This window comes from Gopherus evgoodei, unplaced genomic scaffold, assembly GCF_007399415.2.
Source record: "Gopherus evgoodei ecotype Sinaloan lineage unplaced genomic scaffold, rGopEvg1_v1.p scaffold_66_arrow_ctg1, whole genome shotgun sequence".
In the NCBI taxonomy this organism is placed as follows: domain Eukaryota; kingdom Metazoa; phylum Chordata; order Testudines; family Testudinidae; genus Gopherus; species Gopherus evgoodei.
In genome coordinates this window covers 642,605-656,722 of record NW_022060087.1, presented here as the reverse complement: position 1 = coordinate 656,722, position 14,118 = coordinate 642,605, and the positions used below count along the sequence as shown (strand labels likewise).

General features: G+C 57.4%; 1 protein-coding gene across 2 annotated transcripts in view; it reads left to right on the top strand.

The window, feature by feature from the left end:
- The window catches only part of OLFM2 (olfactomedin 2), an 88,401-nt gene that overhangs the window by 49,236 nt on the left and 25,047 nt on the right, over positions 1-14,118 (top strand). For both annotated transcript variants that reach the window (XM_030547686.1, XM_030547685.1), the window contains exon 3: positions 11,686-11,841. In XM_030547686.1, coding sequence (XP_030403546.1) covers positions 11,686-11,841 — 156 coding nt within the window. The remainder of the gene's footprint in view (positions 1-11,685; positions 11,842-14,118) is intronic.

Sequence of the window (14,118 nt, the reverse complement as noted above, 5' to 3'; positions counted from 1 at the left end):
ATCTCTGCTGAACCTTCTTTCCTCATGATCAATGTGTCTGGGTGTTTTGTACCTTGTCTCATGGGTCAGGTTTTCTAAATCTTGGATCACCGTTGCTGCTAAGCTGCTCTCGAGTGTGTTCACAGTGTTCCTACGGGGTGCTGCCCAGAAAAGGGTGCAGGGCTCCAGCTGAGGGCAGGACAGTGACCTCCCACGGGCAGTAGACGACACGTCTCTTAATACAGCCCAGACTGATATTTGCCTTTTTTGCAACTGCACCATGTTGCTGACTCCTTCAGTTTGGGCTCCCCTAGAATCCCCAGCTCTTTGCAGCAGTACTGGGCAGGCACCCCACGCTGTAATCGTGCATCTGAATTTTCCTTCCTAAGTGCAGGACTTGGCACTTCATCTTGTTGAATTCAGACCAGTTCTCCAGTTTTCTCTCTCCCTACCTGTGCGCACCCCTCTTTCTGCTCTGTCCCCCTAGCCTCGGGCCCTCTGGCTAGCTGGCTATCGCTTTTGTGTGGCCCCTTCATCACCAGAGCTAAGCACTTTTCAATGCTAAAAATAACAGCAGTGCTCTCTCTGTCTCTGCCTCCTCTCCCCCCATATCTGTGGGGAAGGGGCTATTTGCTGGCATTAGCATCTTTAACGCCTGTACATTCTGTGTGAGATGCGGAGATGGGGATGGCCTGGTTCTCCATAGCCATTCGAATGCTGAAGGGCTGCTATCAGAGACATAACATGACCGCGGTGAACTGTTATTACCAGCAGCTCGGGTCAGTGTGTGTCTGGGAACATGGGAGTGGATGGATCAGCTAGTTCCAGGAAAAAGTTATTTCAGCACAAGAGCAGGCGATTTCCAGAGGCCTTGTTGTATGAGGTGCTGGCCAGACCGACACTCATGAGGCAGACGAAGGGGGAGAAGGGAGGTGGGCACATGGAGGGGACGTGTCCCACCCAAGCTTGCCCAGTGGGTGGGCGTCAGAGCTGGATGTAGAATCTGGGTTCACACCCTACCACCTCCCAGCACAGGGTGACTGAGTGAAGGCCCCCTGCCTCTGTGGCTACTCGGGGGCAAAGGGTCGAGTCTGGGGCCTGGTCTCCAAAAGTGATTCCAGGAGCCCTGCTGGAGCATCAGGTAATGGCCACCGATTTCTGAGCATGTGCAGCTCCCATCCCTTAAGATTTGTGGGTGCTCAGCAGCTCTGGAAATCTCTGCCTCTGTTTCCCATCCCCTCCTGTCTGTTTAGGCTCTCTCGCTTTGTGTCCGTGCAGCGCCTGGCACGGCAGGTCTCGAGCAGGGCGAATAACGCCTAATAACAACAGGAGAAGTGGGGTGGGAATAGGGAATGGCTCCTCTCTGCTCCTCACTGTTCCTGGTTGCTAACTGGCAGTGAGACTGGGAATGACTTGCACTGGGGGAGCTGGGCAGATGGTGCAGAGGTTCGGGAGCCCAGGGTCACAGCTGCTCTGGCTGAGTCCCTCGGGGTGTCTCCACTGCCGTTAGAGGCAGGGTGCAGCTGGGCTTGGCACATCCCTGCCGGCTTTAACCCACGGAGCCCAGTTCAAGCTAGTGGCGAAGAGGTGGCAGCGCACGGGCCGAGCGTTCTGGGCCGCAGAGCCGGGCCTCGTCCCCTGGGGCCCGAAGCAGGGATGTATTTGCCCCCGACCCCAACACACACTAATAATTAACAGGGAGGGCCCTTGAGCTGCTCTGGGCCCTAAGCACCTGCTTATGCCTGACGCTGGGTCTGTTGGGCTGCGTGTGCCACCGATGTGAAGCCAATGTCCCTGCAGCTTTATACTGATATAGTAAGTGTATCTTGTGGCCCCCATACTGCATCCCCACAGGGGGGGCCTAGTGCCTAGGACCCCTAGTCACAGACGAGGGCCCCCAGGACTTGGCACCATATGTTATGTTGCAATGGCATCTAGGAGCCCCGGTCACGGACCACAACCCTGCTGTGCTGGGTGCAGCACCGGCGCAGAACAAAGAGACGGGCCCTGCCCCAAAGAGCTTTCAGCCCAAAGAAAAAGGTGTGGTGCAGACAGATGGGGTTGCAGAGGGACCCAGGGAGGCCAGGTTAGGCGATGTGGTGAGTGTGGACAGACAGGGGAGCAGAGGGACCCAGGGAGGCCAGGTTGGTCGGCGTGATGGGGAGTGTCTTTCCTGCTATTTTTACATAAGAACATATGAACAGCCAGACTGGGTCAGACCAAAGGTCCATCCAGCCCAGTGTCCTGTCTTCTGACAGTTGCCAATGCCAGGTGCTCCAGCGGGAATGAACAGAAGAGATAATCACCAAGTGACCCATCCCCTATCACCTATTCCCAGGGTGGCTGGATGAAAGGTAGCATGGTATGCAGTCACACCTCTGAGTGTAGTGTAGATCAAACCGTAGTCTCTGTGTGCCTCAGTTTCCCTGCCTGCACAGTGTGGCCAACAGCTCTGCCCTGCCTCCTGTGGGGTTGTGAGGATGAATCCACTAGTGATGGCGAGGCGCCCAGATACATCGGTAATGGCCGCTGTGTAGTTACCTTGGCTAAAACAGGCTCCAGGGCATTGGTTGCCTGGGGGTGTTTGGCTCCAGGCTTTATAAACATCCTCTGGGCCCCCTACCTGGACAGAGATTGCCTCTGCAGCCACAGGGGCCTGGTGCTTAGACACACTTGACATTTCATTAGCCGCTGTCTCTCGGAGGGGATGGCAGAGGCAGCAGCTGCAGGAGCCTGGAAATGTTGGAGACGCTCACTGAGGGATGCGTTGGGGTGGGAGAGCGAAGCCCCTTATGCGTGACGGGTTAACAGCTTCATGCCACAGGGGATTGCCCGCCCGCCGGGCCCGCGGAGATGAGCATCTGCTTCTGTCCCTGCACGTTACCAGAGACGCTGTCTGGATGCTGGGCCCCGGGTCAGCGGATGGCCGAGGGGGTGAGCTGAATCTCTCTGGGAAGCAGCTGCTCCGGCAGCCCCACTGTCTCTGGGGAGGTTCCTCCAGGGAAAGTGGAAGGCCGCTTGCCTTCCCCTGCCTTGCTTCGCCCAGACCCTTAGCTAAGGAGCAACGCTGCACCACCATGGGGGTCGGCAACGGTCACCTGTCACTCACAGAGCGTCCAAGTGACGCACTCCGGTCCCCCCCACACAGGGCATGTCCCTGCTCAGCCTCCATGGCCAGAAGCAGCAGCAGGAGCCTCCGGCAGCTCAGAGCCAGTGGAAGAGGTGCAGAGCCCTCCCTGTCGGTGCCATGGGGCAGGTTGCAAAGGGAGGGAGCAGGGACGGAGAAGGGCGGAGGCTGGCGGGACACGTGGTTTAATACGGGGCCACACCCTGCCTCCGAGTGGCTGCCCCTGCAGCCCAGCCGGTGCTGAGTTCTGAGCGTCTGCACCTTGGCACGTCCGGGGCCCCTGGCACCTAGCGCTGTGCAGCTACACGGCAAGACAGCCCCATACCCCGAAGAGCTTCAGGCTGAAGAGACATGGACACACTGCTGCCTCTCTGTTACAGTGTGGGACGGAGCCCAGAGAGATGCGGGAGCTCAGCTAATGTCCCCCAGGGAGCCGCAGCAGAGCTGGAATCCCTCGCACGCCGCCTCCATGCATGGGCAGACTCTGCCGTGTCTCTGCCATCGTCCCCCGCCCCGGGCTTTGCAGACCTCGGAGAGGCACCACTGCATAGGGAGTCCTATCCAGGGGCATAGGGACTGCCAGCTCCGTGAGCCAGCTACCCTGGGGTGCTGCTCTTGCCGTCACCCCGCTGCTTGCCCAGAGAGATGTGACATCCCCACCATGCGCCCTGTCATTCTCTTTGGTGCGAAGCTTGCGGGCGGGAGGCACAGCAGAGCTGAGGTCTCTTCATTGACCTGCTGGGTGACCTGGGGGAGTCACTTCTCCTGTTTGCACCTCTCTGTCCCTTGCACCCTTAGACTGTCACCTCTTCAGAGCAGGGCAGAGCAGGGCTGGCTCTCCCTCTGGCTAGGGCTCGGCGCTGACCTGGGGACTCTTGGATGCTCACGGAAGGCATACAGCAATACGGATGGGTGGGGCTGCGCCTGCTGCAGAGGTGTCTTGCTCGTGCGCTACCCTGGCGATTGCATCTTGCAGTGTGCGGCAGCAGATGAGGCGTTCAGGAGTGTTGGGGAGAACATCGCGTTAACCTGGCATGAGCTCTGGGGAGCTGAAGAGCCCTTGCCTGGAGTGTCACATGCTGAATGTCTCAGGAGTGGGTGGTTCTGAGCCCCACTGCCAGGGCAGCAGGTGTGTGTGTGTGGGGAGGTCCTTTGTGATTTCTGGGACGGCTGCTTCCCACTGCTACCTTTCTGTGCGCCGTGGGCAGGGGGGACGGAGAGCTGCTCTCAGAGAAGCTCGGAGGTGGTGCCTGCAGCCCCCTTGGGCTCGCTGCCTCCGATCTCCTGGAGCAGTGCCGTGATGTTTCTCCAGATCACCTTGCCCAAGCTCGGAGGTGGTGCCTGCAGCCCGCTTGGGCTCACTGCCTCCGATCTCCTGGAGCAGTGCCGTGATGTTTCTCCAGATCACCTTGCCCAAGCTCGGAGGTGGTGCCTGCAGCCCCCTTGGGCTCGCTGCCTCCGATCTCCTCTGGAGCAGTGCCGTGATGTTTCTCCAGATCACCTTGCCCAAGCTCGGAGGTGGTGCCTGCAGCCCCCTTGGGCTCGCTGCCTCCGATCTCCTCTGGAGCAGTGCCGTGATGTTTCTCCAGATCACCTTGCCCAAGCTCGGAGGTGGTGCCTGCAGCCCCCTTGGGCTCGCTGCCTCCGATCTCCTCTGGAGCAGTGCCGTGATGTTTCTCCAGATCACCTTGCCCAAGCTCGGAGGTGGTGCCTGCAGCCCCCTTGGGCTCGCTGCCTCCGATCTCCTGGAGCAGTGCCGTGATGTTTCTCCAGATCACCTTGCCCAAGCTCGGAGGTGGTGCCTGCAGCCCTGCCCATGGGGTGTGTCGCAGGCACTGCGTAAGGAAACAAGCTCTGTCTGGACGGAGTCAATGGGTTTGGTTTGGAGTGAGGAGAAGAGGACAGTTTTCTTTCCCCTGTGAGATGGATGGAACGGGGTGACTCCAGAGTTGGGACCTGTGCAGGGTCATGCCTGCTTCTCCTGCCATGGGTGTCTGGAAGGGGCCTGCGCGTGGGTATTTTTAAGCGGGTTTAAATCCTTTGCGGCTCTGGTGCAGGGCTGAGCGTTGGGTGTTGGTTGCTTATTGCAATGCTGGCTGTAATCTCGACTGGCTCTCGTGTGTTAAGCTATATTCGCTCCATGGAAAGCAGACTGTGCCAGAGGGACAGGGTGTGATGGAGTAGGGGCTGTCTGTGTGGGGGATGGGAGAGCCGAGGAGGACTTTCGGTGAGGGACAGGACCTGAGCCCATAACCTGAACTAGGCAGCGGGGAGGGGGTCAGCACCTTTGCCCGGGAAGCTGGACAGAGGAAGGGGCCGGCTGGAGGGAGTTAGTTCAGTTTTGGGTTTGGGCTGGTTGGTTGGAATTCAGGGAATCCCAAGCTGGGAACTAAGCTTCCTGAACCCCCAGAAGGACTCGATTGAGGGGGCCTGGTTGGGCCTCCAAGCTCTGCTGTAACCTGCATTCCTGTTGTCCAATAAACCTTCTGTTTTACTGGCTGGCTGAGAGTCACTGTGAGTCCCAGGAAGAGGGGTGCAGGGCTGGACTTCCCCACACTCCGTGACACAGGGTCAACCCTTTCCAAATGCAGGTGCCTGGCTGGATGCGTGTCCTGGTTCTCCGAGTTGCCACTATCCTCGCTGCAGATGTGAGCATGCCACTCCCCTGGAAACCAGGACACACTTACTTTAACATGTTCATTGTCACGCAGCCCCGTGTGAAAGCCTCGTCCCGCATCGCCATGTTCTCAGAGATCTTAACACATCTGCATCACAACAAACCCAGCGGCCTCAGCTGGGATCTTCGACACAGCCCCGTTGTGCCCACAGCTGCCCAGACTCTGAGAAGAGACGGGCCATGCCCCAAGGAGGAGAGCCACTGGCCTAAGGTCACAGAGCTGGGAAAGAATCCGGGGGTCTGGAGTCCCAGACCAGTAGATCTCATCACTGTGTGTGCCAAACTGTTCCTTACCCCCCAGCTCCCTCATTTCACCAGCTCAGGACAGCCCAGGGCAGTGCGGATTCCTGGGTGCCACGACTGCCGAGCCATCCAGCCCAGCTCCATGCGGCATGGAGAGATCGAGTGACTGAGGTTCCTGGATCTGTTCTGCCCTTGTCCACTGGGAGCCCGGACCTCAAGTTCCAGGCTTTGGACGGCCAGTCCAGAGTGGAACGTATGGACGTGGTTTTCCCAGTCAGCTCTGCTCCTTGGGTGCCTGTTGCTCACGTGAGGGGCTGCAGATGCTGACGGCAGGAGATCTGGCAGGGAGATAAGCTCGTACGTCTGCACAGACCCCGATAAATGCTCCCAGCCTGCAGCCCCTGTGATGAGAGTTAGGGAAAGCGAGGGAGGCATTTCCCAGGGAGTCTGCTGTGCGCTGTGCATTTCACAGGGCGCACCACTGACCTGGAGAGGCCAAAAATAAATAATAAATACCCATAAATCTTCCCCGAGTGGCAGGAGGGCTCAGCTGGTGGTGAAGGGAAGTCAGCCCCTGACCTTGGCAGGAATTACAATAGCTTGGAAGCAGCGAGCGAGCGAGAGAGAGAGCGAGCTGGCCTCTGCACAGCTCCGTCAGTCCCATCCCAGCTAAGTGCCGGTGTCGAGTGGAGGCTGTCGCCCGAACCACCTGTTTGCCTGTGTGCAACATTCTGAGTGAGCAAAGCCCGATGAAGGGGGCTGGGGAACAGCGTCTGCTCTCAGCATGTTGGAAGGGGACATCTCTTTGCAGCCATGCCGCCCATTTTGTCAGCGGTCTGTTCCTCCAGCAGCAGCTGGGATGGCAGGAAATGGGCGAGCTGCGAAATGAAGGTCCCGTGTTCGATGTGTGAGGAGGGGAGACAGACGAGAGATCCTGCTGCTAGTGCAGCCTCTGTTGTATACGTTGACAGCCCCGCTCGCCGTGTGGGCTATTACCAGGGAGAACTCTTGGCTGAGGGGCCGGCTGGCCTGGCGGATTGAAGTACTGGGCAGGGATGCAGGAGATCTGGTCTTGGTTCCCAGCTTTGCTGCTGACTGTGTATGTTACAGTGGGCAAATCTGTGGGTCTCAGCTCCCCCCAGTGTAAACATGGGGTCACTCATAATCTTGCCTTTGTCTACTTAGATAGTGCAACATATGCAGCACCCAGCCCAGTCAGGTGGAGCCTCCCAAATACACACAAGGGGCACTTCATCCACCGCTGACACGCAGCTACTGCTAGGGTGAGTGGCAGTGTTGGTTTACTGGCAGGGCACAGAGGGAACTCCGGCATTCGAAATGTGCTATGGGGAAAGTGGGATCTGACCAGTTGAGAGGCACCCAGGGCCATGTAACCTGTTCCTGGCAAGGTGCAATTCTTGACCTTGGCTGGCTAAGGATTAAGAAGAGACGGACACTAGGGTTAATCCCTTGTGATGAAGTGGGACAGTTCTTAATGTTTCCTCTGTATACTGTGTGGGTGCCTCAGTTTCCCCTATGCATTAAAAGTCTCCAGTGTGCATAAATGGCCGACCCTCTGTCTCCTAGTGACAATGGTCAGGGCCCTTCCCGCTAGAATAGCTAAAGGGGAACAAAGAGATCAAGTGACCTCCTGGACCTTTGTCTCTTTTCCTGACCGGGAAAGAGACAAAGCCCAGAAAAGGAGGGGCTGGAGTGGGGTTCAGTTTGGGGCTGGCTGGGGATGGGAAGTGAGGGCAGACGTAGGGGTCTGCCTCACTGGGCCTCAAAATGGACCCGGCTGAGGGGTCCCATTCGCTGTACCTACAAGCTCTGTTTTAGCCCGTGTTCCTGTCATCTAATAAACCTCTGTTTTACTGGCTGGCTAAGAGTCTCGTCTGACTGCACAGTGGGGGTGCAGGACCCTGTGGCTTCCCCAGGACCCCGCTGGGCCAGGCTTGCTGTGGGAAGCACACGGAGGGGCAGAGGATGCTGAATGCTCCAAGGAGAGACCCAGGAGGTGAAGCTGTGTGAGCTTCTTGTCGTGGAGACAGTCTGCTCCGAGGGAGAGGAGGCTCCTCAAAGTCCTGCCTGGCTTTGTGGGGAGCAGTTCCAGAGTATCGCCTGGTGACTCCGTGACAGGCACCCACACAGTATTCAGAGAAAACATTAAGAACATTGCCACTTCGTCACACCTGCTTCCCCCTGGACTTCCAGCAGAGACACGGGGCTTGTCTCCACTGCCGTGCGAGCTGTGACTGCAGCACATGCAGCCCCCTGAGCGGCCCTGGACCTAGCTAGCGTGGAAAACAATAGCAGCACAAGCACACAGCCTGAGCGCACAGCCCTGCCTGGGACCCTGGGCCCACACTGGAGCAATCACACCGCTGGCTCCTGTTCCCGGAGCTGGCTGGCTCCGAGCTAACTGCGCTATGGCTGCCTGTGCTGCATTCACGCCTCTGATTGCAGTGCAGACGGGCTAAGCTCTGCACGTCTGCTGGAACGCCGAGACTTTCGCTGCCTTTGGAGGTCTCCCATCCTGCTTAGCATGGGACGTCTGGGGGGGCTTGCCCCAAGGTTGGACTCCTGGGGGTCTGGCAGGCCTGACAATGCTCCACAGACAGATGCAGTCTCTGGAGGTTGCGTTGTTTCTCTGCGAGGTGCTGCAGAGAGAGACCTGCCCTCTCTCCCCACATAGGAATCGCCCGCCCCCTGGGTCGCTTTACTGCGGTAAATGTTATTAAAAGCTATTAAGTTTTCTAACTGGTCTCAAGTCCCCCATCTGCGGTGGGCAGAGTCCACAAGCAGGCAGTTTTCCTTTTATTTCCTTTCCGCTCTTTATACATTCACACACAAAAAAACCAATTAAACTTTTATTATAACTTGCTGCAAAATGGCTCTGAAGCCTTCAGAGGCTGCAGCCGTAAACACCGCCAGGGCCCCTGTTAATAAATAAATAACCACTGACGGTGCGTTCTCGTCTCGTTAAGGCACTGAAATAAACTCATTTTAGCAGCGGCGGCAGATGAAACAAAAGAATCAAAGCCCACAAGAAACGTGCACTCGGGTGGTTTAAGAACCAAGGAACAGCTGCAGCCCCGATCAAAAGATGGGAGTTTATACATGAAAGCTGCAGGAAGAGGAGTGTTCTCAGCTAATTTGGCAGGGAGGGATCTTCCCAGGGGCCAGACACTAGACCAGGAATCAACTCCTGTTTTGCCTGGGCCAGAGAGCTTCTCTGCCTGCCTCTGGATGGTGCCTCAGACAGAATTCAGCCCCTCCGGCTGGGGTGGAATTTCTGTCCATCTCTGTGTCTGCAGAGTGCCTGGCACAACAGGCCCCTGGTCTACCTGGGAGCCTGTAGGGCATCCGTAGCGTGTAACAATTCAGTGCTGTCTTTATTTAGCCTCCTGTAGCTGCTCTGTCCTGGCCTTTGGGAGAAAAGCTGGTGTTTGTTAAATACCCGCTGATGGCTGGGTGTTGCTAGTGACCTGGGTGCTGCTCTCTGCAGTAGCAGTCCCCTCAGAGCCCCTCGTTCAGCAGGCGTTTGTCTATCCAGAACCAGTGCACGGGGGAGATGTGCCAGCCAGGCCGAAACACCACGTGCAGCCAAGTGAGCAAGCAAATTGCATTTGGAAAGATCTTCATATGCGTCTCGTAACAACTGCTCACCCCAGACTACGGACACTGCTGCAGCGTGTGGCAGGGGAGCAGATGCTCACCACAGCCTGGCAGAGGAAAGAAGGAAAAGAGAGCCCAGGGCAGGCAGAGGTTAGGGAAATCAGGCTGCAGCGTGACCCTTGCTCACGGGACACAGAGCTGGAGATCTGCAGCCGGCGCCTGTGTTCTACTGCTGTGTGATTACGGCAAACTTTCCTCAACCGGGACACTGCTGCGTTACGAGTACCCGGTGTGCACGGCACAGGCAGGGGCAAGCCTTCAGGGGAACTGACCCTGGGCGGCCAAGGCCTCTTCTAAATCCCTAAATGGGACTAGCGTGTGCTCTGGGCCTGGCCTGAGGAGGAGGAGGGGTGTGTATGTCTGGGCCTGGCCTGAGCGGGAGCAGGAGGGGTCCCATGGCGGAGCGCTGCTCTGCAGTCTGTTCGCCATACCTACACCAGCCCCATGTGCTGGGGGCTGCTCACACGTACAGAGTGGACCTGGGTGAAATTTCGCAGATGAATATTTTATTCATCAAAAAATGCTGTTGTGGGCGATTTGAACTGATTTGTGGCTCTGACATGAAGAGTTTTGGCCACTCGTAAAAGGGCTGCAGGAGGAGGAGATGGGGGGAAGGGCGGTGTTGCTCCCTAACCCCCGGGGCTCATGATTTCTAGGGGGTTAGGGTGCTCACCTGGGAGGTGGGAGATGCAGGTTGAAATCCTCGCTCTGGAACAGACTCAAAGTCACCAAAAATTCCGCTTCCATTCGACCCAAAGTGAAACTTTTTTTCCTTTGGTCCGTTCATGGCTGTTCCAGTCGGTGATGTACTCAGCCCTAGCAGGGAGAGCCGGTTCCTTGTCCTAACAAACACACAGGGTGACTAGATAAGACAGACAAAAGAGAAACAGGCCCAGAGAGGCTGGGAATAGAAGGCAGGTCGGCTGAGTCTCCATCCAGCACCCTACCCACTAATTCACGCTCCTGCCTCAGGCACAAGGCTCGCCAGCAGGTTCCAATGCGGTGCCCAGAATCTAAACGTTTATTGAAAAAAAACAATCACAAAGCTTCTGGCTGTAACCCAATTGCCATCCACCCCTTGAGATGAATGGATTGAAACAAACCCCGCGCGCACACACGCTTCTGGTGCCCTGTAACGGGCCTCATTGTCCCTCACCTGGTAACCCCTCTACACAGTGTTGGCAGCACAAACAGGCTTGGTTGTAAGTGAGAATCTGCTGTGATCAAAAGGAGGAGGGGAGCTGGATGCAGTGAATGCTCGAATGAGTGACTAATGGCTGCTGATGCTGCCAGGCCAGCTGCTTGCTCACTTCCCCATCTCTCTGGTGCAGAGAGAAGATGCTTTCTCCCTGCATGCCTGTAATTCATTTAGCACAATCATCTTTTCATTATGGGCAGGAGGTGCAGAGCTGGGAGAGGGCCTCGTTAATTAAACTGAGATCAGGGGAGGGAGCAGGGCATATCAAATCAATTCTGGCCATCTCTGTGCAGAATCCAAATGGAAGTCACCTGCAGCCTTCCCAGGGAAGGTAGAGGAGTGCGGTGCTAATGAGGCATCTCCTTGGAGCACTGGTATTAAATCAGAGTTTCATCCTGTTCCTGGGCCCTTATTAATTACACTCAGAACAATTCCAGTGGCCAACTCTTCCCCTGCGCTCAGCAGCACTGAGCTATGATTTGGGATCTATATTGCACGGAGCTGGGTTGTTTTGCATGTTGGGGAAGGAGCTGGACAATCCTGTGGGTCCTGAGCTCCGGGCTCTGGGAAGTAGAAATAGTGCAGAACTTCAGCTTGTGTAGGAGAGAAACCCCCCGGGAACAGCAATAAAGGTGACGTTTGTACCTCAGAGAGAGAGAGAGAGCGTGTCCCACGAATGCACTGCGGGCTCTCGCCTGTACCAGTCCCCGGTGCTGCTCTGGGAAGAGGGGCTGCACGTCTCAGGAAAGCCCCTGCTCTCACCGCTCCATTTTGCTTTTCCAGGTGCAGAACATCTCCCAGTCCATGGAGGTGCTGGACCTGAGAACCTACCGCGACCTGCAGTACGTGCGCAACACGGAGTCCCTGATGAAGGGGCTGGATTCCAGGCTGAAGGTGGCCACTGAAAGCCAGAAAAGCCTGAACACTAAAAGCTTCCAGGTAAACCCTTTGCAGCATCCCATTTGCCAGTGCTCTAGCTGTCTGGTACTGCGGCCTTGGGCGCTAGCAGCACTGTGGTTCTGAGTTATGTCAGGGATGGGTGCCGCTGTTCTGTGGATACAGCTGAGGATATGGGGCAAGAGGCAGGGAGGCGTAAGTGATGCCCAGCCTTAGTGGGATTTGGGCATCGAGGTGGCTTTGAAAGTCCCATTCTGCATCTGCTAGGAGTGCCCAGAGGCACCAACTGCGAGCAGCACCCAGTGGCGCCGGGTGCTGCACAGACACAGTGTGAGACAATCCTGCCAATGGACAAGGCAGACTAAGGCCTCGACTGTGCTCATGTCCTGCTGCTCTAACATGCCAGCCACAAACCTCCCTAGGCCCGGTCGGTGCTAGGAATTTAGGACCATATAACTGCGTCGCTCGGGGGGGGGTGAAAAATCCGCCACCCCCGCCACCCCCAAGCAACATGGTTAAACCGACCTAGCCCCTGGTGTAGACAGAATTCTCCTGTCAGCTTCACTACCGCCTCTCGGGGGGGGGGCGGGGGAGTGCCTGCGCCGGTGGGAGACCCTTGCCGTTGGCCGAATGTAGCGTCTCCAAAGGCGGTGGTGGCACTGCTGTGGCGTGTCAGTGTAGGCGGTTCTGCCTGTGTTAAAAGCACTTATGGTGGTGTCGCTTATTCTGCTCTCTGCTGCTTTATGTGCTTTCCTGGTGGCATAGGCACCAACTTTTCTCCGGCGCCCATGGGTGCCCCCGCCCCTGGGCCCGCCCCCATTCCAACCCCATCCCAAAGTGCCTGCCCGAACTCTGCCCCCTCCCTGCCCCTATTGGATCCCTTCCCCAAATCCCCGCCTCTTCCCCCAGTGCCCCTCCCTGGTCAGGGATGGCAGGTCCCCCTGTGACTAGGTGGGAATGTTCTGGCTGGGTTCTGGGAATGCTGAGTGGGGAGTGTTGGCCTGGGAAGGTTGCAGGGCAGTTTTGCTGGGACTGTCTGCATTGGGGAAGGGAGACTTTCCTTGAGGGAGGATACCTGAGCATGTAACAGGGGAACCAAGGAGCGGGGGTGGAGGCCAGGTGACACCTCTGCCCAGGAAATAGACAAAGGCTGGGGGAGGCTGAGTGAGAGGCTGGAGGGAGTTTCAGTTTGGAGCTGGCAGGGAAATGGAGAGGAGCTCCGACAGGGCTTGGGCTTCCCAACGGGGATGTGGCCTCCCTGGGGCCCCCAGATGGACCTAACTGAGGGGGTCCTGTTGTCTATGCCTGCAAGACCTGTTTTGGACTGTGATCCTGACATCTAAATAAACCTTCTGTGTTACTGGCTGACTGAGAGTCACGGTGAATAGCAGGAAGCCGGGGGTGCGGGGCCTTGTCTCCCCCACACTCCGTGACACCCTCCACTGGTCCCTGTCTGGTTGGGAGGAGCTGGCCGGGCTGTCTCATCTCGCCATGCGCTGCCAGGCAGGGCAGCTGATTCCAGGATCAGCGAACAGCCGACGGAGAGGACAGGAGGAAGACGTGGTGGGTGTGGGGGGTAGGGACACACGAGGGAGGGGAAGACGAAGCAGGATCTCAGACGTGTCCATCTGGAGTCCTCGCTGGTACAGCAATGATGGTCCAGTGTCCTCATCAGCAGGCCACTCATCCAGGCTTAAACCGGACAGGCCTGTTTTTGGAGGAGTTTGCCCCTGTCGGGTTCTGGGGGATGCTGTATTGCAGGACTGTGCATGCACCAGGGCTGGGCCCATGCTGTCCCAGAAGTACCAGCATGTGCTCCCACAAAACCTGGCCAGGCCCTGGCATGAGGCCTTGTTCCCCGCACAGCACCTCACCCCGGGGCAGGGCCCAGCTCCAGACCCAGGCATCACATCCTGCTGGGTTTAAGGCCTTTGACTGGCCCACTGCCCAGGGGTGAATTTCACCCCACACAAGCTGCGGCAACAGAAGGTGAATGCTGCAGAGCAAAGTGTATTCACATGCCCTTGAGTAGGGAGGGCCACGGGTCTCAGTCGACCTGTAATGTGGCTGCCCTGGCCGTGGGCCTGTTCCGATCACCCACTCCCCAAAGTCAGGCTCCCTGCACCCTCCCACAGCTGCCCTGCCCTAGGCACACCCTTGCCTGCTGCCCCCCGTCTCTGCTGACTGAAGGGTGGGGGTCCCACCTAGCTGAGAAGTAGCTAGTGTTGGTCACGAGAGATGATGGGATACTAGGGTAGAGGGAACCTGGAGCTGCTTCAGTCTGGCCATCCCTGCATTCCTGTGTGCCTCTGCCAGAAA